The following is a 26,690-nucleotide window of genomic DNA, read 5'->3' as shown; positions in this document are numbered from 1 at the left end:
AGCAGTCTGAATCTAAGAGTGAAAAGGTTAAAAATGTTCACTTAGACATTCATATCTAAATTCATTTTCTAACCACAAGTATAAGGTGATTTAGGGATCAATATTAATTTGCATTTTAAAAGATTGCCTTTGAAAATAAAGGATTCACCAGCTATTTTTTGTTTAATTGGCTACTCTTCATAAGGCACTCAGACAACATGAGGATAGTATAATCAAAACACCTTTTATTGTGGAGAAATTGACTAAAACCAACTGAGAAATAATCTTATGTGCCAAATATAGTGTGACAGATATAATAAATAACAAATACTAAGGAACAATTACATTGACTTTATTTGTATAAAAAATAAAATATAAATTTAAGCAACTGCAAAGGCAGCATTATTCTTTACAGATTCAAAAACAGATGCTCACAAATCTGAGAAAAATACATGTGCAGTTGCCAGTTGAACTTGCTAGTTGTTAATCCTATTGTTCAAAACACTCTATAAAAACTACTCAGAAATTAGGACCTATTTAAGTGCTATTTTGAAATTTTAAAAACATTTTTTACTGTAACCCTCAGAAGCTACAACCTCTTACTGCAGGTACTTCAGGCTAGTGTCTTAAAGATAAACACCCTGGCTTCAAATGTAAGTTATAAAAAAATTTTTTATAATGCTTCCCCAAATTTAAATAGCTAGAAAAGTATTTCAAGTTGTTCTGTATTCCCCAAAGAAAGTTTGGATAAATAAACCAGCACCTACATGTTTCAATTTGTGAGATTTTACCATTAGTTTTTAAACCTAGACTATCTGGCCTTTTCTCCCTATCACTTGTCAGTCTGCACTGGATCAGGGATCACAAAAATGATTTTAACATAAGATTCAGCAAACTTAATTAAGAAAAAAATAGACTATGAAAATTAAAATCACAACATGTATCTCAGTTGCTTAATTTTGTGCTTATCCCTTAGTTAGGAATGCCTTGGCCCTTCATCCCCTGTCCCAGCAGAGATAGAAGGTAGTTTATCAGTGTATTGCCTGCCAGCACCAAGGATCTAACCCACATCTAGCCAGTGAGAGATGGAATTCCTTTGGGCCTCAAATCCACGTGACCTTGAGACCCAGCTGTATCAGTGATGAGGAACTGAACCCACCTTTGGTGCTCCTGATACAGAGGCTCTTCGTCAAGGAGCATCCAAAACCCAAATGAATCAGAAATTAATTAAAATAAATTCATAAAACTTTGAGGTTTGAGAGTTCTTGTCTAGGAGTAGGTGTTCCCGGGAAGGGGGGGGCGGGGGCAGAGAGAATATCTGGTGATAAAATGAGGTTAAGAAAATAGGGTTAAGAATCACAAGACCTAGAGTTTTTACCTTGTTCTGATACTAATTAGCTGAGTCTGTTTCTTCCTGCGTAAAGCAAAGAATTGAACTGGAATTATCTCGGGGGTGTCTTCTAACTTTCAAAGTGCAGTATTGGGAATTACAGGTGAATGAATTTAGCAGTCTGCTTGAAACCTGGTGAACACAGCACATTCACTTGTTGTATATTCCTTTTGATCTTGGTCTCCAGGAAGTATTTAACTCATGTTCTGCTCTGTGGAAAATTTTCTACCACTACCTCTCTCCCTTCAACTGATGTTGGTTCTTTCAAACCAACATTTACATTGTTTTCTTTGATATTTAGAATGATGTTATTTGCATTCGTAAAAGTGCAAAAGGAAGGTATCACTAAATGTAAAAGTTTCCATTAAGGAATTTCCCATTTTGCAATTAAACATGCTAGTAGGTTAAGAAATTAAATGCATATGAAATCATGTAGTTTGTTAAAGGTTATTTGGTTGTCTGGGGTCTCCTAGGATACCTAGTTGTTTTTTCCACCAACCCACACATCCTCTATATTCCTAATAAAGCCTTTGGAATCAGCTTGGCTTTTAAAGATTCTCACCACTCTCTTTCTATGACTTCACCATATCATTAAAAATCTAAAGTTATTTAGCATAATTTAATATATTAGCAAGATTTGTAACTGTATCCAAGGATATAAACTTGTTTGTTGTGACAACCATCTAAACAGTCCAAAAGGCCAAAGAAGAAATACTCATGTCAAATTTTCAGTAGTTTTATTGAAAAATGCCTCTTTTGTTTCAGAAATAAATAATATAAGGCAGTGAAATTCACAATCTGCAGTTAAAATATAAAAGCAGCAATTCTATGTTCATAGTCTTGCAAACATTTCCAACTGCTTTTGATAACTAAGAAACATTATATTCTGAAAAAAAGTTCATACTAAATATACAACACAAACATGCAATTCCATCTCTGCAGAATAATCTGCAATTTGGCATAAATGTTAGTGTGTCTAAAACAAGGAGGTTTAAGGCAATATGAAACTGTATCCAGTTGATACAATAATTTCAGCTACATGGTTTAAGGTCTGTGGTTGTTAAAGGAGATGTATGAGAGCATTCTATGCCATAATATATAACAGAAGATAGAAGAGGAAGATAAATAATTGCAATGGAGTTGACTTTTCCCTCCTTTTTGGCTTTAGGAGGGAAATTACTTGAATCGTGGTGTAATTGGGTTGTAAATAATTATCAGAAAAGATAAACTGTCCTCTCGAAATATACAGTAGTTCTGGGTTCCAGGACTTACTGCTTAACCTTAGAGTTTCACTGAGGCTGCCCGCTGTGCAAACTAAAGGCACAAGGCACGTTCTCTCCTTGCAGCTTTTGTGAACAAAGTATTTTGCAAGCATTTTAAGGGCTAAGGCAAAGATGTCTACAGATTGCGTGCAGCGAGCTAGGCTTCTTGCAGAAACAAGGTTCTCTTAACAGTCAGAAAAGTACTCTTGGATGAAGCAACGCTGGAAGAAACATCGCAGACGAGACGTACATTGCTCTATCTGACCTGTAAATGAGAATCCCAACACCTCCCCCCAGCCTGGCCGCGCTGGGCGCAGTCTCAGGTTCACTGCCCCAGGCCGCGGGACAGGGCGCGCCGCCAGCGCGCGTGGGGAGGATGCTCGTCCGCAGGCTGGTCTGCGCCGTAGTCCTCGTACTCGTCTGTCCGCTCGGGCTCCACCGGCACGATGAAGGGCTCGCGCTCAGGCAGGTAGGCCCCGCCCTCGGGCACGTACGGCTCTGTCCGATTCAACATTACAGTTATGGCATGATTTGGAAGGTACATACACAGCAAAAGCTAAATTATCACCCGAGGTGATGGCACTCCAGTCTTAATCTCCTAACTATAAATAGATAAATTACAATGTCTGATTCCTTCCGTTTGCAGAGAGAATTTGGTGATGCTCAAATAATGTAATGGCACTTTTTTTAAAAAAAAAAACCTTCAAAGATCCAGCAGTAAATACAATCATTTGCACAAATACCTGGGAAGGGTCAGAGACTGGGCCAAAGAACTGTAAACGCAGAACCTAGGTAGGATTTTCGCAAATCCTCAAGTAACTGTTCATGACTTCAAACTCCTCAATTCAAAGAACAGTTGGGAAAGATGAGGAGGTGAGGGGAAGTTTTGTCGGCTCCTACAAACTGAACTCTGAAAGTGAAAATCAACTATAACCAGGTAATATACAGTACATGACATTTGTCTGTGGCTCTCTCCCACAGACTGAGTTACAGCTGGTGGGTGAGGAACACCAGTGACTACAGCGAAACAGGAAGAAAAAAAAAGTGATTATAAAACTTTGGTTTGAAAATTGCAATTACAAAACCCAGAATGAGAGTACATGTACAAAAAAAATAATAATAATAAGACACATGCCCTGAATCAGACACATCGCTAACAAGCAAGAGATGAGGCGATTCCATTCGGTGTTATTGCAGCATAGAGCAAGCAGCAGGCATTGATGCAGAAGCTTACTGTAGAATTGTTAAGTGATTTTAGTGAACAGGGTCACATACAAATCATTTACAAGCCACAATTAGTTTATTATTTACATAAGACATTTCTCTTTAACCAGGTTAATTGTTTTTCTCAAAATGGCATGATCTTCGCTGGTTAGTAGTTCTACTATGCATCTCTTTCACAACTGAGGCTCCTCGTGGCGGTGTATTTGAACTTTTTTTTTTTTAATAATATTTCTCTACATTATTATTGAAATGCATCAGGCTTAAAAACTAACACCACTGCTTTTGTCTCATTCAGGTTAGTATAAAGAGTCTCCACCCTCCTTTATGATGTTGACCCGGTTCGTTAACCATATTTGTGGTGAGATTTCCATACAGACTCATTTCCTAATAAGCATGTGCGCAAACATCTCAGAAACAGGATTTTCATGTATTCAAACTGTAAGCAGCACTGGCGACTTAGAAAATTTGTTAGCCGGAACCTGAAACAGGTCAAAGATGATAGTTTTTAAAAGTTGAATTACTATGCAAAAAATATATATACACATCCATCTAAGTATGTAATGGTTAAAGTATATATATATATATCCATATATTTCCAGTTATTCACACATATCATAAGGCAGAAGTAATTTAAATTTATTTTATAAAGCATTAAATTTTAATTTTGTGAATGGGTTGCATGAGAAATTTACATTAAGATTCATTATTACTTTTGGTCATATGTAAGTAGTCACATAAATATATAGATATATAGATATTTAGATATTCAACTACTCATGCACTATATGCTAGTAGCCAACCATATCAAACAGCAGTATCATTTTTAAACTTGCAAGATGCTTGAGGGTGCGCTGATGAAAAGGTCACCGCTGACCACAGCATGACTTTCTTTTCTTATTTCCAGATCAGCATATTTCCCCTGTCCCCACCTTCCCCAAAATCAGACATAAGAAAATTCAAAACACTAGAATTTTACTACTCTTTTAAAAAATTAGGTCTCAGATTTTATAAATATTAATTCTATGGACAAAGCAAGATAGTGAATTATTTCGATTGTCTGCACCATGTTATCAAATAATTTGCCTACACATTAGATTCCCAATACAATTTTTTAAAATATATATTCTTATTATTGTACAAGTGATGCAACAAATCCCTGTTCTCAAATTTTAGGTTAGGCAAAAAATGTAAAATAAAATAAAAGTCAACTGGTAGCATTCTTTGAACTTTCAAGAAAAATAAGGAGAGTTTTATGATGTGATTTGGTAAATGCAGAAATATTGGAAGGGAGAGAAAATAATTATTCAACTCCAAACAGTGAAATAGTTTTATGTTTTGAGAGAGAACAATATTACTAATCAAAACACACAACTGCAAGAGTTGATATCTTCAAAAAATCCTCAAATCAACCTTCCTTCAATGCTAGGGAACTTCGTTTCTATAAAGATTCTTTAATTCCTACAATGGCAACAACATACCTGGATAGCCTTGCCCGTTGTATGGGATGCTGGCACACTGGGACGAGTCACAGTATCCAGGAGGACCTGGGGGTCCTCGGATACCTGAGTTTCCAGGACGACCTGGGGGACCAGGAGGACCTCTTGAACCTGTGGACCCTGGTGGACCCGTTCTGGATTCTCCTTGTGGACCTAGTATGGCATTAAAACAAATATTTCCCCTCTTGTTAAAGACATCTTCTGAGGCAATCAACAACACTTTGGAATTTCCACTGCCTCCAGACTAGACAATTCACTAGCGTATAGTAAGAAAATATTTCCTTAAGAAATCACCAATATAAACCAAAGTTTGGAACTTTCTTACCAGTGATTCATCAAAAGTAAATGCCAGAAATCCAACTATTTTCATGATTCCATTCAAAGAAAATTGACTTAGCAAGAATTAAGCCAAACCAAAGATATCAATGAGTTCTCTGATCTGCTTCCACTCTCACGGAGATAAGACTACCTGAAGGAAATGGCTATAATGGCCACATTGGACTGCCCAGAAAACAAGTAAGTGCCTGCCTGCTCTACACCTCTAGACTATGTAAGCAATGTTATTTCTGAATCAAGTGATACTATGGTTAATATAAATGTAAACAAGTAACCACTAAGGCCGACCTTGGTTGCAAGGATCTCATGGACATTATAATGAAAAAAAATTTTTATATCACTTCAGTCTAGTGAAAGAAATATATAACTCGGTAACTACTTTTTCTTTCCAAAACATCAATAAAGAGACTGTAAGTGAAATCTTACAATATGTCAGGCTTTTTAGTGAGAATACTTTTTTTTCAGTCTACTAGCAACATCTTGAAGAATACTGGAAGAAATTAGAAATGACACCATTCTTAAAGGCTGTGAGGCCAAACATAACAAACAGGAATTTCATAAGAAAGAAAAGAGTAACTCTCTGTGTCACTGAAACTCATACCCTCGTAAATTAAAGTTACAGTGAATGCTTAATTGAACACATTCAAACATTTTTTGAGCAAAGAGAACATAGAAATGAGGAGGTCATACAAGTTGAACTTCTTGCTAAAATATATTCCATGATGGTAGGCATGCCTGAAGCTAAGAGAAGGAAGTTTTAGATCTCTTGGGGGTTTGTGTGCTCTCTTTATAGTTAACACCATTTATTATGTGATATACTAGTAGACCTACCTGGGGGACCAGGCGGCCCTCTTGCTCCTGGAGACCCAATACCCCTTTCGCCTTTCTCTCCTGGCAAACCTAAGGAAGGACAAAAAAGATAAAGCACAGGGGTAAGTTATCTGGAAACATGTAGTTTTCATTTTAACTGATAATACTTGATTCAAGTAATTCATTTCCCTTAGTGAAAGCAGAATGTAATTTTTCACAGAAGTTCACTCTTTAAGCCAAATTCTTTCTAGACATTTGTGTAATTCCAGATTCATGGCCAAGAAACAAATCTGGCTACAAGTCAGGGGAAAAAAAAATTGTTTGAAGAAAACAAACATGTCTAATATATTTTTTAGAAACAGTTATTAAGAACAGAAATCTTGAACAAATAGTTACAATGCACTGAAAAACATTTTAAAGGTTTCTTATCTTTAGTAGCCTTATTAGTGCAGCATCCACACTATCAGAATTAGAGAAATATCTTAAATTTTCTCCGAATGTTAACTACTACTTTGACAGAAGCCAAATACCCAGAGTCCTGAAACATCTGGAATCAGATAATTCTATTTTTCTTTTTTTCCTTCAATTACACTTATCTACCATAAAATTAAAGCCAAAGAAACCCATAAGACCAGTGCCAGGCCCTGAATAAAAGGACCAAAATATTGTGAATCTAAAACCGTAGGGCTGCTTAAGTACATTCAGTTGCTGCCCAACTCTTGTTAGTCACAACAATTAATACGTTTTAGTGCCCGACTTGAATTTGCCAAGACACAGTTTTTCCCATTAACAACAACAGCCAGAAAATAGCATTTTTTTTACTGAAATCTCCTAACAAAATCTTTGTTTTCTAAGCTATGGCTCTATGGTTTGTGGCCACCTGAAGAAGACCAGTTCGTGGACACACGACTCTTCTGGGGCTGCCCAGATGAGACTAGTTAGTTTGCCAAGTTCAGTCTTCCACATGCTTTTCAACCTTCCCCAGCTCTTACACTTGCAGATTCCATCCTTTATGCAGCAGCCAGAAACGCCTACCTCGTTCCCCTGGGGGTCCCTGCATCCCTGGTGTGCCAGGGAAGCCTGGTCGCCCCCCAGGTCCTGGTTCTCCTCTGGTTCCCGCACTACCTGGGGGGCCTGGAGGGCCTGGTGGGCCTGGCTGGTTGCGATTGGAGTGGTAATCATTTGGAATCTGATTCAGCATCTGATTGAATCTGTTCATCTGACCTACAGATAGAAATAAGACTTGTTAGTAAGAAACACAAAAAGGGAAGGTGAAACTAGTTTCTCTCAGTGTCTAGTGAAATCTATCCCTATTCCTCTCCCTCCAGGAAACATTCTAATTATAACCCTAAAAAATAAAACAAAACACTGCAGTCACCAAGGACAAAATGATCCCTAATAAATAACTGTCTGCACAAAATACTGACCAAGTAAGCCACAAGCATTGCTATAAACATAAAAGAGTTGTACAAGTTTAATACGGCTCTAATAGAAAGCCCTGAGGTTTGCCAGATGATGTTCCTCAAAAGAGAACCTTTTTATAATTAAGAAATGATACCATTCTTGTGTGCACCTAAGACGATGATAATCAATGTAAATTGGAATAGCCTGTGGGATATGTTGAAAAATACAGATTTCTGGGCCTCGTTTCCAAGGACAATGATTCACCAGATTTAGACTATGGCCCAGGAGCCCTCATATCTAACAAGCAACACACGTGATTTTAATGCAGGTGTTCCTAGGACCACATTTCAGGAAACACTGATTAAGACTTCTGGAAGAGGGAAATCTGAGTTCAAGGCCACACTTGGTTTGGAAGCACTGAGCTTTGTTGTGCAACGGGCCTCATGAACTGAGAAGAGTTTGTGAAACACAAGGAGGCAATAAAATGTCCCCACCAAAAGAGACTTTCTATGATCAAGTTAATCTTGGCGGGCCTCCTTCCCGAAAGTCATGGGATAACTTAAAGTTCGTAACTTAAAAGATCCAATGTTTGCTGCTTCCATATATACCCAGACGAAGATCACTAAAAATTCTACACTGAAAAGTCTTTTTAAAATGTGATTTTGTATCAGACCAAATATAACAGGCTTTATTTTATCTTGAGTAATTATTTTATCTTAATGACAATCATTAAAATATCACTAGCCTTATCTACCAGTTATAAAACTGATAACATAAAAATAAGAGATCATCAAAAATGAAATAGAAACATATATCTTAGAAACTATATGACTCAAACTCTGCATTTTCCTGCAATTAATCAAAAACCATTCGCACGTTTAAAAAGAAAAGAAATTTTACCACTTATCAATTGTTCACAGACTTGTCTTGCAACTGCCCGCATCATGTTCTGGGAAGCGATGTCTCCCTTGTTAATTAAATCATTAAGAATCATTAGCACATTATTGCTACAGTTTCACACTTGAATGTTTAACACACAAAATAAATGTAAGTCAAGTTTTAAGGAATACATACTCTATCGCCTTTCTCTCCTTTCAATCCAGATTGACCCTGAAATATAGGAATTTCATATATCAGAAACTGATAAACATGGTCTAAAATGATTCATGATTGACATGATGACAAAAGAGAGCAATATTACATTTTGCTTGTCTGTAAAAAGGAATCTAATTCCCTCTCCCACCACCCTCTCTCTGAAGCACATGTCCTCCAAAAGAGTACTGAGATGTGAATTTTATGATCATAATTTAGAAGTTATATACTATGCATACATTTTATGATAGCATTCACAATATAGGCTTGGAACTGAACTACAGGTAAAAATTGCCCTTAGTAACATGACACTTTCTTTTACATTGCCCTGGCTGGGTAATTCAGCTGGTTATTGTAGATTGTCCAGGAGGTTAATCTTGGTTCAATTCTAGTAAGAACCATCGGGCTTTCTGTCAATTCCCTAATTAAACATATATCTCTTCTTCCAATGATTTTTGAGTGTGTGTGTGTGCATTGGATATAAAAGGAACCATATGTCTCCTTTATTAAATAATTCAATCCAAATGGTGGTCCCACATCTAAATACAAGTGCAGAATGTTTATTCCTACTTTATCAGGCCTCTCGCTGATCATGAGAGGATCTTGGAAAAGTTTTTCTTATAGTGCAAGAAGTTTTTGTCTTTTAGTAATGTATTTACAGACTGCCAACTGCTATCACAGAAAGAACATTGACAAATCTAGTGTTCAGATAATATCCCAAACCAAAACAGGTCTTACAGTCTCCAAAACTTTTGCCTAAACTACTCCAGTATCCTCCTAGCTGGTCTTCCTCCTTCCTGTTTTGCCTTTTTAGTGTATATTCTCCACACAGAAGCCAGAGTGATTTTTTTTTTTAAAGGAAAATTAGATCATGACACTCTTTGGGCTCCAAGGGACTCCCATGACACTTAGAAGAAGAATTCCTTATCATTGCCTAGGTGGTCCACATGATCATCAGCCCAGTTATCTGACCTTGTCTTCATTCCCTTGACTTTGGGTACCCCGGGCCTCTCTGCTGTTTCTTTCACATGCCAGACTCATTCTTCACTCAGGGCTTTTATTCATGTTGTTCCCACTGCCTGGAACCCTCTTCCCACAACTCTTCAAACAGCTTGCTCCTTCACTTCATTCCAATGTCACCACCTCAGACAGGCTCTGACTACTGTATCTAAAATAGCCATCTCCCCACCACCACAATTACTCTCTAACCTCTTAGTCTGTTTCTTTTTTCTTCATGTCATTCATCATCACCAGAAACTATATTATTTATTTACATGTTTTTGGTCCGTAACCCACTAGAATCTCCAGGACAGGAAGACTTTGTCTTGTTTACTGTTGTATCCCCAGACCCTAAAACACTGACTAGCACATTTAGGCACTAAACAAACAGGTGTTGAGTAAATGAATAAAAATATTCCACAAGCAGTTCTTGAAAACATCTACTAGACAACATCAGGTGTTGTAAGTACAAGGTATCAATCAGTTATAATAGCTAATGTCATAAGCTAACCACAAGTAAGCCAAGCTCTCTGCTGAGACCTTTATACACTCATCTACTAGTCTGGATTTTAGAAATTAAAGATAGAATAGAGAAGAAAAGGAGAGGCAATTTGCCACTTTAGAAAAACAAGAAAGATAAAGCAAGAAAAGGATGTCGATAAAGTCCAAATAAATTTTACCAAATTATAATCATAGGAAAAACTGGAGTTTGGCTCTCCATTTGCCAAAAGTACTGGATTCTTATAGAAACACTGTTATTATTGATTGGGAGCCTTTTGTAAATTTCAGAGAATTTTTTTTTTTTCACATTTACTGCTACTTCAAGATTGTTCTTAGGGTGTTTTCGTTTTAATTTACTGCAACTCTGAGATTGTTCTATATAATATGGTTTGTAGAAATTATCTTTATTGCCAGTATCTAAAGATCACATTTCAAGTCAAGAAAGTAGAAGTTTCTTTCAAGTTTCTGGCTATAACCATCAATTTCATCAGTAACATTCTTACATAGACCCTTATTTTGGCCATAGTAAAATGAAATAGAATTCTGAATAGGTAGAAAAGTTCCAAGTACTTTTAACTGCTCTTATGAAGTTTCTGCCATGATTCATTAAGCAAAAGAGAGTAATAAAGTCATGTGCTAGGGTACACAGAGATTATAAAGTATATCAGGAGTCTTTTAATCTTTATGCTGCTTGCTTAATTTTATGTAAACATAGAAGGGAAGCCATGACACATAAAGATTCTACCCTAAGTTTGATTGACATTAATTTTTTTTAAAACTTGGGTTCATGTAACTTGGACAATACCTAAGAAAAGAGAAGTTCAGTCCAGAGGACAGTGCTGAGAGGTTTGTGTCACTGCTAATAGTTGGACCTAATTGTCTTTAAGATAAATTTTTATATTTCAGAATTCTATTCAGACAACAACAACAAAAAATACTGCTTAAAATAAATTTGTGCTTTGAACATACAAATAAGGAATAATCTGTAAAGAATACGAAGCCCAAGAGTTATTGTAAATACTTCTGGGTATTTTAGGAACTTCACACTCAGTTTTAGAAATACTAATTTGAAAATACCAGATATCTCAACTATTATTTTAACCAAAATATCTGAGTAAAAGAAAGTTAAACTGGATGTAAACATGAGCAGGGCTGTATAAAAAAGTAAAAAAACAGATTAGATCAAGGCTTTTCATTCTGAGACTATGTTCTTAGTAGCCTCAAGGAAAGAGAAAAGACCAAGTGGCTTGGCTGCATGATACTGCCAAAGAGTTAATATCTGCACACTGCATATAGAAGCACCATGCACCATCATCATGTATTTTTCTATGTTAAGCAGCACGCCACTCCTAAATAAAAAGAATCATTCTGCTGACCCAGCTTTGAGTGTTTATACAGTGCAAAAATATGTGCCTTGGCTCACAACCCCTATGACCACAGTTTTCATCCCAGAATATTCTAACTCAGAGAGAAAACCTTTAGAACTAGTACCAAGTTAAATCCATGGGTTTAGCATAGTTTCAACAAATGCTTCAAACACATTACAACAGAGATAACGTAAATATGCCAAAGCAGTCTCCTCTCTACCGGTGGCCAAAAGCAAAATGACTCTAGACATGCAAGCTGTCCACTTACTGGTCTGCCATGATCTCCTGGCTTTCCTGGTTTCCCACTTGGTCCCGTGACTCCTGGAGAGCCTGGGCTTCCCTATAACACACAGGTCAGGAAAGGGAATGTCATGATGAAAGAAAAATCCCATCTAAAGTAAACTAACAAAGGATAGCCAGCTTCTTAGCTTTTAAATGAAACGGCACATAATCACATATTAAGGAAGAGTAAAACCAAATTTTAAGTTAACATGAAAGAAAAAACTCTTGAAAATTCCCATTCAATCTTTAAGGACTGTATAATTCTAAAATATATTTTGAAACCATTTGAAAAATATGTACATATATATATATAATCGGTTTCACAATTCACAGACTGTAGTCCCAGTAAATTTATTACAAAGTGAATCTGCAGAGAGCAATCGATGTTTTTTAGTTTATTTCCATTATATAACCAGACAACTCATCAAAAGACAAGAATGAAAACTTTGGCTGGGGAAGAAATTAAGAAGGTAGCCAGTTTTTGAGCACCACTGTGGCAAAGTCTTTCCTTGTCTGATGGAAATTGCACTTTCAGCCTAGAAATTTCCTTTTGTTTGGTACATTCTCCATATTTCCACTTTCTTCTGTCATATCAGCACCCTTCACCCCATCAAAACCATAAGAATTTCTCTTTGTTTCTTTTAACACAGCTTCAAGACATTTGAGCCATATTTTCTGTAGAATATAATATCTACTAACCAATACATTATGTTCTAAAACCTAAAATTTTCCTAAAATGGAATCACCAAAATTACTAAAACAATCCTTTACTTCATCAATTATGCAAATGTTAAGCACAATAATAAATACTTGAGTGAAAGTTTACTATACATTTAAACTCACCTTTACCTGAGAACATATAAACATAAATAATGATTGTTTTAACATACGCTCTTGAATCTTCATATCATGCCATAAGACAAAGAGCATTCATCACCTCAAAGAATTTGTGATCTCACCTGGATGCAGGTATACAGATGCCACTTTCAAAATCATTGACTGCAGTATTTGCCCCAAAGATCTTAATTAGAAAATTAACTTGAGTAAAACTTACTTCCTCAGAATAACTGATAGCTATTCAGTAACAAGTGTTCTTAAAATTCAAATATCAGAGACGACAGATTGTTAAAATTGTGGATTACGAAGTAACTGGTGAAATCATAACATTTCACTACTCAATGTGGGGATGGAAAGACTGAGGTACTAACTACAGACTGAATTCGTTAGGGACGTCTTCATATTTTTCAAATATAACTTGATTAAAAAGAAAGATCGTATTTTAAAACACCTTTTTCCTTACCCCTTTTTAATTTAGGAAAATAAAAACAAACAGCAACCTCAATGGCATACCCTACAGCATAGATGGAATGCACCTCAAAAGCCAGGTTTACAGGCTCTTCTCCAGCAATATTGAGATAGGGGGACAACCCATTCCCTTCTTACCGGTGGTCCAGGTGGACCCCTGGGTCCCATTGCACCATCTTTTCCAGTAAAGCCCTATTATAAAAATAAAATTAATTATGGATTAGTGAGATAATTACCAAGTGAAAAGAAGTGACACTAAACTGGTTGCTAAGTGTGAACGGTGAAGGATTGAATCCAATTTGTTGTTTGCCGATAACTTTTCAATATAAAGACAGATATAGAAAAAAATGCTTTCCAATTTAACTTATACCTTTTATTGAATAATTAATTTCTATACTCATTCATTAGATAGTTATAAATATAACTATTTGAAAGCTCAAACAAATCTTCTCCAAAGAAAGGATTTCTTTCAATGAAAATGCCAGCTTTTGCTTTTGTAAGAGTGTGAGGAAGTCTAATGGAAGACTAACCCTTTCTACTAAAAAGTCAATGTCTACAAACTGGCCCTGGAAGGATCAAAGTGGGATAAAAGAAATGTTGCTGAGACAAACATGTGATCTCATAAAAGATGAAAGAAAGGCCAGCCACCTGATTAGAAAACTCCCTCATTCCCTCATTCTGTAAGCAACAGCCAGACAGCCAGGGCAGGACTACTGATGTCTCTACTCCTCATGAATTTCTCTCCTCCCCGCCCAAAAAAAGAAGCAATGCTGTCTTAACCACTCTCCCCAGTCAAAGCAAAGAAAATCCTCAGTCTTCAGCTAATTTTTTAGTGGCCCATCTCTCCTCTCCTCATCTCACAGGACAGACCTGACCCTCGTCAGTGCCGGGCTGACTGGGAAGAAGAGCTCTGTCCCCAGGGCACAGAACAACCTCGCACAGGCTGGCTCTTTGGCTCCAGTGCCCCATCTCCACACAGTGCCAAATGACCTCTGCCTGGAATGAGTCACTATGCTACCAGTTAACATTCATCCCAAAAGCAGGTCTCTGAAATCCAGCCTAGGATTTCTGAGTCAGATCATTTTTTATGGTTGTTGCATTCCTCTGTCAAAGGAGATTTTTGTCTAATTTTCTGCAGAGAATAAGAGATAATTTCATCCATATTCTTGGATTCCAGCAAAAATCAAGAACATTTGGATCACTGCCTGCTTAAGTATCCACACTGCCATTGATTTTACAACAGGAAGTTTAAATTATTTCCTTAAAATTGTTAAAAGTACTCTACCCTCCCTGCCAAAAATTTTTTTTTTCTCTGAAACTTAGAGATAAGAATTTCAGACTGTGTTCTGGAAGATCTAAGCCTGCTTAACAAAAAAAAACGGGCTTCAAGTTCATTTGATATAACATCAACATTGCTTCTGAGAGCCACTTAAGAAGCAAAAATGTATTGGTAGTATTGTTTGGACAGTATGAATGGCATTTCTTCCATATAGATTTCTCCAACTGCTATATAGGACACTCTTTTTTTTTTTTTTTTAGATAACTATCATATTTCTGAATAATCCTCCTTCAGTCAACCTAAGACCATTTTTTGCCAATTTTATTGATGTATAATTGATACTTATGGTATAGAAGACAATGTTTTGATACATGTATTCATTGTAAAATAATTAGCACTACAAGGTAATCACCATAATCATAATCATACCTATCACCTCACATAGTTATCATTTTTGAGTATATTGAGAACATTTAAGATCTACTCTACTAACAAATTTCAACTATACAATAGTATTATCGACTATAGTCACTATGCTATATATTAGATCTCCAGAACTTATTGATCCTGCATTATCCTGTATTATTGAAACTTTGTACCCTTGACCAATATCTCCCCATTGTCCCTGTCCCTCTACCCCTGGCAATCACCATTCTACTCTCCACTTTCATGAGTTCAACTTTTTAAAAATTCCATACATAAGTGAGATCATTCGGTATTTGTCTTTTTGTACTTAGCTTATTTCACTTAGCATAATGTCCTCCAGGTTCATTCATGTTGTTGCAAATTATAGGTTTTCCTTCTTTTTTAAGGCTGAATAGTATTGCATTCTGATATATAGTACTATATTACATATAGTAATATTATATATAGTAATATTATATATATAACTATATAGAGCAATATCCATAGTAATATAGTACTATATATAGTAATATATATGTTATATGACAGTTGTAAAGAAATAAAAGCTCTCTTGTGGAGGAAAAAATATATATATAACTATATATAGTACTATATATATATAATCTCACATTTTCTTTATCCATTCATCCATCAATGGAAACTTAGGTCTGATCAACCATTTTCTTTTAGGAGAAACATATATCTAATTTGGGGTGAGTAGGATTTTAGTCTGATGACCTAGAAGGGCTATGATTCATCTGCAGAACTTTGTGCCATAATTTTATTCTCTATTTTCAAAGCTGCAGCAATTATTGCTGCTTTCTCCCAATGGGAGGGTGGCTCAGAAGACCTATGGTTGTCTTCACAGATACACATGTATCTGATACCTGTACTTGCAATTATTTTGTTACTTCCTAACACTCCACAAAGCTGTGTCTCAATTTGAACATTATCTATGTTGAAGACAGCCCATGCATCCTGTCCCTACCAGCTCCACCTTGGTAACAATCTTCTTCCCCACCATAGTCTTTGGGCTTGCTCTCTTGAATTTTCTTCTCTTCTATTCCCCCACAAGGTTAAGGTTTCTTCCTTTCTTTCTTTCTTTCAGCTAAGATGTCCATACCCAAAGTCTACCTAACTTTCCAAACTTAAATTCCATCAGCTGTGCACCCTACTTTCAGCATTAGTGGTAGGAAACTAAGTGGTGGGTAGGTGTACAAGGCTGTGAGGGAAAGATTAGAACTATTTCCTGAAAAGTCTCCTTGCTCACAATCCGAGGGACCTGGGTAGCTTCGTCACGAAGTTAGATTCTCAGATTAGAATTTGAGAGTAGAAAAGGCATAGTCCTTCCCACTCACTCATTTTTAAGAGAAGCAGTGATGATGGTGATGGCTGCCTGAACTGCCAACTCAAAAAGAGCATGTAGGTGGGACCTGCACTGGAAACCCACCATGTCTGCATGAAGCCCATGCAGGGAGAGTGTGATGAGCCAACAGGCTTCAGTAGTAACAGCAGCAAATGAGTCAGCCCATCAATACCTGTTGGTTGTGGCATTTTTGGTTTTGTTTTCTATTGAATAGACTGACTTGTCACCCTTGCAATCTTCATTTTTGTCTTTTATTGTGAAATAAGAATTCAAAAAAACAGTGTCAATCTCAAAGGCATCATATTAACATGTGTGTATGTGAGAGAGAGAGAGAGAGAGAGAGAGAGAGAGAGAGTGCGTGCGTGTGTGTGTGTGTGTGTGTATCGTCTCTAGGTCCCAGACTCCCAGAGAATACAGTCTTCTCTTTGACCTCTCTCTCTCTCAAACTCACAAGTAGGCATAGGAGCAGATAAAACTCATTGGCATATCATCCATTGCTTGGTATTATCTGGGCAAATTTTTGGTCCATCTGAATGACCTTCCTGTTCCGCCCAGCAGTGTCTTAGAGGTATGAAGGTAAATAAGTCAATGTTTTTAATGACAGCTATTACAGCACTGGCCCTCTCAGATTCTGCTGTTAGTCATAGATGTTAACTTTTGATTAGTGAGAATACAGACTACTCTCAGACCGTTTTCTGAATCATAAGATACTGAAAAGTCATTAGTTCCTTGGTTCTAAAATCTCTTATCAAAGTATTCATGGATTTCCTGCACTGGTTTCATAAGTCAAGAGCAAACCTGAAAGCTTTTACCTTTTAAGGCATTTTTCCCCCTGCTAAGTACCAGCTGTCTATCTCATCATCAAGGCCTAGAGGTGGTATCTGAGTTCTGAAGGTGTAAGGAGGATGGCCTGACTTTGTGGACAATGCCCTGGAAATAAAGACTACTCTCAGAGTTACATAAAAGCTGTCTCATAACAAAGATGTTAATTTTATGATCTAAAACAATCTGCTAAGCTTCTTAAATCTCTTTCTAATCAGGTTAAATTCCTTTTATGGACTATTTCTAAATCTGATAAAATAAAAAGTTTTCCCAAAATTAAAATTTCAAGGACTCTCCTAAAGTCTCGCCATTTCGTTTCCTAGAACTTGTGATTGATCTGATAGTTTTTCAGCCTTCCAAAAGATATGTAAACTCTGCTTCCCAACCATGCAAACAAATTGTCAAGGGTGCTTAATTAATTGGCAGCAGTGCAATATCATTTTCAACATAATTATAGCTTGCCCAAGAAAACTTACTCTATCTCCAGGAGGTCCCATTGGTCCTGGTGGGCCAGGTAGGCCTGGGGTTCCCTACATTAAAAGAAACAAACAAGTGAAACACTAATATACTTCTTGTGTGGGAAAAGATACTTGTTTATGCTCCAAAATGTTAGTAAGTAAAGATGAAAGAAAGAAAGAAAGAGAGAGAGAGAGAGAGAGAGAGAGAAAGAGAGAGAGAAAGAAGAAGAAAAGAAAGAAAAGCAGAAGAAAGAAAAGAAAGAAAGAAAGAAAGAAAGAAAGAAAGAAAGAAAGAAAGAAAGAGAAAGAAAGAAAGAAAGAAAGAAAGAAAGAAAGGAAGCAAGAGGGAGGGAGGAGGAGGGAGGGAGGAGGAGGGAGGAGGGAGGAAGGGCTGAAGGAAGGAAGGAAGGAAGGAAGGAAGGAAGAAGAAGGAATGGTGAAAGGAAGGAAGGAAGGTAGAAAGGTAGTTAAGGGAGCTCTGAAAAGAAATGGAAAACCAGAACCAAGCACAGTGCCAGCCATGTTTTAGATGCTCAGTCAACAAGCAGATACCTGACCCAACAAGCACAAACTTGATGACTAAGACCAGAGTATGAAATAGAAATAATGTGAAGCACATAGCTAATCTTTTGCTTTGCTGCTTAACCTTGGTTCATCTTTTAAGGCACCTCAAAGGTAACTTTCAAATAACACTTGACAAGTGAAAGAAAAGGCAACTTCAAGAACAACTCACTGCCCGGCCTGGAAGTCCTGGCTCTCCAGCATCACCTTTCATCCCTTGGCGACCCTGGAGAAAGCAATGGGAAAATAGTTCCCAGGCGTTTCACAGAGATTAAGTGAAAAAGGAAGACATGAGTCATTTCTGAAATCTCCATCACTTCATAAATCCAATGGAAGAGTATTTTTGAAGGGAGATGAATAACTCATTTTTTATATTGATGCTCACTTTTTAAACTACAAATGTCGTTATAATTTCCACTTGTAATGTTATGGGATAATTTTATATAATTATGGGATAATATACCTACTTTAAAAGAATATCCTTTAACATAAGACATTTTCATAGAAATAAAATTTGATGGGAAAAAGCTATTTTTTATTTAATATATTTAATTTGGTGCTAATTTTAATAGATATCCAATGAAATGTTCTAAGAAAATAACATAATTTTGGTCTTTATAACTACATGCTTGAAGAAGCTTATTACAAAGGCAAGCTGAATTAATTAAAACCGAAAAACTTAATTTACTATCAGTAGTAGTAAAAAAAAGGTTAAGCCTCTAAAAGTTTTCTTTTGTACATAAGAAGCTAAAAGTAGATGCATTCAACCCTTTCGAAAGAAAGCCTTTTTCCTTAATGTCTCATTTATTTCTAGCTATATCAGATATGCATTTTTTTCTTTTAACTGCCAAAAAATATATATCTGTCCTCTATTACGGCTTCTTAAAAACGAATTTAGAATTAAATTTAAGAACTATGCAGTTATTATATTCTTATCCAATACTGTATTTGTTTATCTTGCGGTATATAAAAAAAAGTTAGTTAAATAAAATATAAGCCTTAAGGTAAAACAAACCTGATAATTTCAGATTAGCATTTGGATCAAAAGGTAAACATTTTATTTAAAATTTTTTAAAAGAAGTAATGACCTAGATAAATACTTGCAAGCTTGCCTTGAGGTCATAAGCATTAGAAAAGTATTCCAGGGCTGCTACAGATTGAAAGCAGTTTGAAAGCTTCCAGGATGTTGAAGGATATATGTATTACTTATAAAAAAAATTTTTAAAGGTCAAATAAGTAACAATAATATTCTCTACACAGTTACATATTACATATATTATTTACATATCTGGAATTATAGTCATCATGGGAAGTCATCTCAGTGACTAACCTTGTTGAGTTCTCTGAGAAAACATTTGTTTGGCAAAATATAGTAAAAAATGTTCCAGTTAAACTCAGTGTTAATCCACTATCCTCATTTAGTACAGAAAGCCTTTGTGCTTACTTGTTCTCCCGGAATAGAGAGTCCATTGGGTCCCTGGGGGCCTGGAGGACCCTGTGGGCCTGGAGGACCTGTATCTCCACGAGGGCCAGGGGGCCCCTAAAATACACAAGAGAGAAACAACCATAAAGTCATGTAATGCTTAGCCAGCACTAACATCCAGTCAGAACTTGTCTTCATAACTCTGAAGACACTAATCATATCTTTGCAAACATTTTAGAAGCCTATACATCTATAAAGGTATTCATTCATGCCATTCCTTTCTTCCTTTTACAACTTATTAAAAAGAGCAATTGGAAAGTGCAATAAATTCACAATAACAATTAATTTTCAAAAGTCCTATTAGAAGTAAATTTCTTAAAGAAGTAAAACACATTGAGTATAATATATTCATATATTTATATTCATATATTCATGAGATCAAATCTCAAATTTCATTGGATTTAATTTATTTTAAACTAGTCCTGATTTCCCTCAGACTTGGGCTTATTTCTGGAACCAACATATACAGAAATCAAGCAAGGAAAGAACAGATATCCACTGAGTAGATACTCTAGGCTGGAGCTTCTTTGCAATGTACAGAGGTGGAAAAGGCACAAACTTGGATTCAGACAGATCTTGGTTAGCATCCCAGCCTCGCCCTTTCCTAACTGGGTTAGCTTATCATTAGTGATATTATGACAAAATCTACACATTATCTTTATAATATATTCCTCATAAGAAGCTTGTTTTATGGAAGATCAGTGTGTAACTGGTAGAAGAGGCCAGTGACCCCCAGGAAATGCATATGTGGCCACAGCTCTTTCTCTGAGACAGGTGAAAAACAGCAACAGAACTGTTCTCAACCCTCTCCAGCTCTCTGTCAGGACTCTGCTCCCTGTGGGGTCTTCCAATTGATGGCCAGGTCACCCTCTCTGCTTCCTCAAGTTGCAGCAGAGCCATTAGGTTCTTCTGCAGATTTCCCATGTGCAATTCCTTCAGCAGTGAGATGCCCTGTACATTTCTTTCTTTGATCCATCATTTTGACATTCAGAGACAAGACAGAGGTAATTATATTGCCTAAGGCACACTAAACTTGGACTAACTTACTTAAGGTCACATAATTTGAACAATCAAACTTCATTGTATAAATGACATTTAAATGCACTCTAAAATATACTTACAATTGCTCCACTGATACCTCGTTCACCTCTGGGACCTTTGGCGCCAGGACCTCCCTAAAATACATAGTAAGAGCACATTTTAGGGTGAATGTAAAAAAAATAGGAACAAATTGATATATAAAAATTTCTTCAAGAATTTCCCATACAATAAATACTTCTCCATACAATCAATACTTCTACGATTATAAAATATTGAAGTAAATATTTCATATTATACAAATATGTGGGGAAAGAATTTCAAAACTCTGTATATTCTGTCTCATTTTTACATTCTGAGCTTTTCTTGTTACCAAATTCGAAGTTTATTTGAAAATTTGAGGTTTATTAGAAAAAGCAACCATTACTTAAATATAGTAGAGAAAAATCCATTTGGGAATTATATGAATGCATTCTTCAGAAAAAATAATCTGCAAAAGAGAGTGTCTTGAATCTCTTAGAATCTCAGAAAATGTAGTTTAGTAACAAAAATTCAAAGACCACTGAACAAAGAGAAAATAAATATGATAGTGACATCCAGTAATGTTATCTTATAATTAGAGAAAAAAAAAATCTCTACTCAAAAATATCTAAGTCACTTTCAGGATGTAATTTTGTGACTACAAATATAATTCAGGTAAATCACTATTTTAAAAAAGTACCATAAATCCAGTGACATTTCGATTCTATATATGAGGAGCTGGTTTGTAACTAATCTAAAATCAATTTATATAATTTGCTATGATGCAAGTATAGTAAAATTTGGTGTTTTGAGAATCTCCGAGTTTTCCTAAGTTAATTAACCATTTTCTTAAAAGAAGCCAATAAGCCTTAGAGGTATCACATCCCTTCCGCAAAACCAACCCAGGTCAGATGTTGGATTAACTAAATCGAAGGGTTCCACGTTGATTAATGTGATGTATCACCATAATATTCAATGTTTTGCTTCACAATTACTAAGCCTCCCCTACCCCCATGAGCAGACCTAGTCATAGTCTTATCGCTCAAGTTATTCCGAACCTCAATACTTTCACCCAGCGTTTACGATATCACATATGTAAATTATCCTCTTTATATGTTATTCTCCTGATATGGCTGCTACAAAAGGTACACATGTCCTAGGTTCTAAACAAGCTGTTCTTGGGTCAGCCTCTCAATCGTGGCTCCATAATATATATACAAGAAGCTTTCAGGAGATGTAAGGAATTTTCAAAATCATGTGACTACAGATGGAAATCCAGATCCATATCTTTAAGAGGAAAGCTCTTGAATACTAAGCCAATGTCATTCATTCCTGTGTGGCTAGAGGAAGTGCTCAAATGTGTTCATATTTTCTTCTTGATTTACTCCAGATCTCAAAACATACCACAAAAATGATCTGCAATTTGGCTTGCTCTGTCCTAAAAAACACAATGGCTAGAAGTGTTATGAAAACAGATGATTACTCCAAAGATTTAACAGGAAAAACTAGGACTATTTCAGTTTCCTTACTGCAGGGCCTGGTGGTCCTGGAGGTCCAACACTGTCCTGTGTACACGTGCAAGCATTTGGAAGAGCGGGACATTTTGCTTCATCTCTCTGCAATTATGAGAAGAATATTCCGCCATAAATTGAGGGTAAAAACAACTTCCCACCCCCACTCCCATTTATCTTATCTACACAAGAAAATCTGTTTCCCAACTTGCAGAAATAACTTTTAGTTATCAGTAAAAATAGTCTCATGTTGAATATTGCTTTGATCCTTTGTCTTTATGTTTTACTTTAGGAAAATTCACATAAATATTTATAAAACTACTACTCGGACCACTGGTAATTTAATCCAATTTACTCTAATCCAGTGTTAGAGAAATGCTGAGTATCTCAGATATCAACACCCATTTCATTTAGAATAAAACCTAAAATCCTTCCCATGGCCTACAAGGCTTTACACGCTCTGCAAACCAGTACCCCATTACCTTGGTCATCTTATTGCCTGCCACTTTCCCTCTGCCATGAACTCTGCTCCTGCCTCACTGATCTTGTAAATGTTTCTCAGAGGTTCAGGACACATTGTGGCCTTAAGGCTTTTGCATTTGCAGTTCCCTGTGGCTGGAATGCTCTTTCTCCATTATCCACACTGTTTATTCCCTCGCTCCAGTTCCCTCAGGTCTCTGCTTAAATTTCACCTTACCACTGAGGGCTGATGATATTCACCTGGCTATCTATCCCTTTACCTTGATTTGTTTTTTATTCTAAGACTTTTCACTCTATAACATAGTCTATATCTGCTTGTTAATTCTTTCTCTCCCCTAGCTTTTCACTAGAATATTCATTTTTCACTGTGCTAATGTTAGCACATAAAATAGTAACTGGCTTATAATAGGTCTCAATAAATATTTGTTGAATAAATATTGTATACTCATTCTGTGCATTTATGTAGTTCACTGCTTGCCAAAAGCTTCATATCCATCATCAGCATTCAACTTTGTAACTATTACCACTTACATGGATACTATGAGGGAGATCCATCATCTCAAAAAGAAATATGGTTATAGCTCCATAAACCTTAGATATCCAGAGAGGTGAATGATGACTTACTCTGTAAAATGCTGAAATTTTTCAAACAATAAGATGGATTTGCAATCAGTGGGTTTACCAAACATGTTGACTCAACAGAACTTTTCTGACAATGCAAAACCACCCTGGCTATTAGGGAGAATTTTCAGATGTGTCTTGTGCATTCCTAGCTTCCAGGGAAGGGATTGCTGGCCTTAGCTTGGTAGCTGATGAGCTTACACGTAATGAATGTGCATCCTAGAGACTCAGTTATTGAGTGCTACTTCCTCTCCCAGACCATCTGCATCTGCATCCCTTAGCCTAGGGGGCTATTAAAACTCAGACAGGATTCCATTTCATTTTACTTACCCTAGAGGGAATATCACAGCATCTGTCTCTACTGGTCCACACCGGACTGCAGACGATATCAAAATTCTGGATTTGGAACTGCAAACAACCAACAGCAACATCAGCTAAAGATGCATGAGAAACATTTAAATTAACGTTTCTGCATTTTATCCTTTGCCAACTTCTCACATAGACTGTCTCAAAGGTGCAAGCCCTAGAGAGCAATGTGATCCTCACTTCATAAGGAAAGAACATAAAAACCTATGCCTAAGAGAAAAAGACAGTAAAGCAAATGCATACATGAAATTCCCACTTCTGATTCACTTTCTTGGCTAAAATGAAATGTTTGATTGAGTTTTGTTTTTTTTAAGAGAACATTAATGTCTTTATTTCATTAAGAATTTATTTCATTAAGAATTTGAAGACTATACACATTTAAATTAACTTTTAAGAATCTACCCTATAGAAAAGTAACATTAAAAAAACCATTCCTCACTTATTTTATAATTGATGCTCTTCTTTTCATAAATTCTTACCTAGGAGCTAGCTAATAATTTTTATGATTACCCTCAGCTTAACAATTTCAATATAATATAATCGTCCCTTGGTATCCACAGGAGATTGGTTCCAGGACCCTCAGCAGATACCAAAATCCACAGTTGTTCAAGTCTCTCATATAAAACGACATAGTATTTGCATATAAACTATGCACATCTTCTCGTATACTTTAAATCATCTCTTGATTACTTATAATACCTAATACTACAATGTAAATGCTATGTAAATAGTTGGTATGCTGTATTGTGTAGGGATCAATTTTCTGGAATTTTTTTAATTATTATTTTCAATCCATGGTTGATTGAATCCATGGATGCAAAATCCACAGATAAGGAAGGCCAGTTGTATATATTCTCTTCTTACTTTTTAAAAATAAAACTCTTTTGATAAAAAGGAAAAGATTATTTAAATATAGCCATTTTTTTATAACTGATGTAGTTATTCTATTTAAATATCAAATCCAATATTCAATTTAAAAGTCTGGATTTTAATCATAATTATATTAAATTTACACTTACTATTTTTATATTGTGGAATAAAAATTTTACTTTTGAATCTAGGAGAAGAAAATTCTGTCTGTGGAAGAAAGCTAAATTAAGTAAATGTAATTTTTTAAAAAAATAGAAGCCAAAGATGGTAGACTTGCTTTTAGAGCAATATAATTATTGACTGACATTTAATATGAATTTAATTAGCCTGGTACACTGAAAACCTTTAGCTTAAAATTTTACTAGATAGCATCGTAACTAGGGTTGGCATGCTCCTGCCTCAAACATAATCCAGTGAAACTTGTGAGTAATGCGGTCAGTTGGCCGCCCTTCTACACTGATCTTCCGAGACAGACACACATGATGACTTCTCTGTGAGAGAATGTGGACTCTAGTGATGGTCACAGCCAGTGTCCACACATGCTTAATGTCTTGACTGCATAAATTTATACTAACAATTACTATCTTTGAAGAATAAAAAATGAATTATTTTAGATTTCCTGGCAATAATTTATGCTGGACTCTCCAATTCAATCATTTCAAGATGACTACATGATATTCTCTGTTGCCTTGACATCTTATTTTATTTTTAGCAATAAAGCACATTATTATATTCTGACAGTAGCATATTTTCTGAATGTAACTTTACTAATGTTTCAATCTGTCCAAGAAATTTAACAATTTAAAACTCACTAAGAAAATAAAAAACTCGCCGATTACTTAAAAATGCCATTCCAATCTTAATACAAGTTACCAAAAATAAATAAATATGTGTTTCTTACTGTGGCTGATTTCCTCTCCCCTTTAAGTAGTTTTCCAAGAATTTCATAACCATCTGTTGTGATATTTCCGGCTTCCTTGATGTCTTTTTCTATAATTTCGTAGCAGTCAATGTAAATCTTTACACTTTTTGAGGTCACTACAATATGAACCTAAAAAGATCATATGTTTCCATTATAAATTTTCTACCGCCGAAATATTAGCTGACTTCTGTATATTTCAGATCACAGGTTTAAAAATATGTTCTTTATGTTATTCTCATCCCAAAAAAAGAGTCTTAGACTAAAATCCAAAACCAAGTTGTAATGTCAATGTCATTTATTAACAACATCCAATCAAATGACCCACTTAATCTCTCTGGGTCTCAGTTTCCTTCATCCACATATACATGCATAATTTCTTATTTTCCTAGTATGTATTCTTACTGAGATGACCAGAGATAATGTGGTAAATGAAATGACTCTGTAAACTACAAAGAACTATTCAAGTATAAGTTAATAAATCATTAATACATTATTAGATTCAGTACAAAGGAACTTCAAATGTCTTCTACTGATTTTGCTAAATTCAATTTTTAATTTATTTTCTAATATCAATCAAAAGAATTTGCGTACCATATAGATACCTAACATAGTGAAAACCAGCATGTGTCTTCTATAGAGATTCAGCTCTGAAAATCAGTAGATTCAAGATTCAATTTCTTTAGAAGTAAAGACTCTTTGTCAATTTATTTTTGTCTCATATAGAGGACATTCAGAATCTTAAGAAATCTATTAGTACAGATAATTAATAAAACATTTATATTTCAACAATGTAAAAAAATGGTTACGGGCAATCTTTAGTTTGTAGTTATGCTGATAGTTCCCATTTATCACAGCACAAATATTCAAGTAAGCACTTGATTATTTTGAAAAGTTTGGCTCCAAGTTAAAAGGGACAGAAATTCCCTTAAATTCTTTGAGCCAATAAGCATAAGAATAATCCCTAGAGATTTTTTCGAACAGTAAATATTTTTCCACAGAGAATCACCCCCAAAATAATAATTTAGCGCATCTATAATGGT

The 26,690-nt window shown here is 35.7% G+C and overlaps 1 protein-coding gene across 4 annotated transcripts in view; it reads right to left on the bottom strand.

Moving 5' to 3' along the window:
• Nucleotides 1-2,089: 2,089 nt before the first annotated feature.
• Nucleotides 2,090-26,690, bottom strand: part of COL12A1 (collagen type XII alpha 1 chain) — a 110,611-nt gene continuing 86,010 nt past the window's right edge. For 3 of the 4 annotated variants that reach the window (XM_039853254.1, XM_039853257.1, XM_039853255.1), the window contains 15 exons: nt 25,630-25,779; nt 23,823-23,900; nt 22,410-22,496; nt 20,943-20,996; nt 19,783-19,878; nt 18,511-18,564; nt 17,796-17,849; nt 13,586-13,639; nt 12,129-12,200; nt 8,976-9,011; nt 8,802-8,868; nt 7,533-7,721; nt 6,519-6,587; nt 5,334-5,504; nt 2,824-3,129 (listed from right to left, as the gene is read on the bottom strand). In XM_039853254.1, the coding sequence (XP_039709188.1) occupies nt 2,957-3,129; nt 5,334-5,504; nt 6,519-6,587; nt 7,533-7,721; nt 8,802-8,868; nt 8,976-9,011; nt 12,129-12,200; nt 13,586-13,639; nt 17,796-17,849; nt 18,511-18,564; nt 19,783-19,878; nt 20,943-20,996; nt 22,410-22,496; nt 23,823-23,900; nt 25,630-25,779 (1,404 nt within the window). In that variant the 3' untranslated portion in view covers nt 2,824-2,956. Of the gene's footprint in view, nt 4,335-5,333; nt 5,505-6,518; nt 6,588-7,532; nt 7,722-8,801; nt 8,869-8,975; nt 9,012-12,128; nt 12,201-13,585; nt 13,640-17,795; nt 17,850-18,510; nt 18,565-19,782; nt 19,879-20,942; nt 20,997-22,409; nt 22,497-23,822; nt 23,901-25,629; nt 25,780-26,690 lie in introns of all 4 variants that reach the window. The other variant, XM_039853256.1, reaches the window with a different exon arrangement.

This window comes from Pteropus medius, unplaced genomic scaffold, assembly GCF_902729225.1.
Source record: "Pteropus medius unplaced genomic scaffold, Ma_sr-lr_union100, whole genome shotgun sequence".
NCBI lineage: Eukaryota > Metazoa > Chordata > Mammalia > Chiroptera > Pteropodidae > Pteropus > Pteropus medius.
Note: the sequence above shows the minus strand (reverse complement) of the source record. Positions and strands in the feature narration are given on the sequence as shown.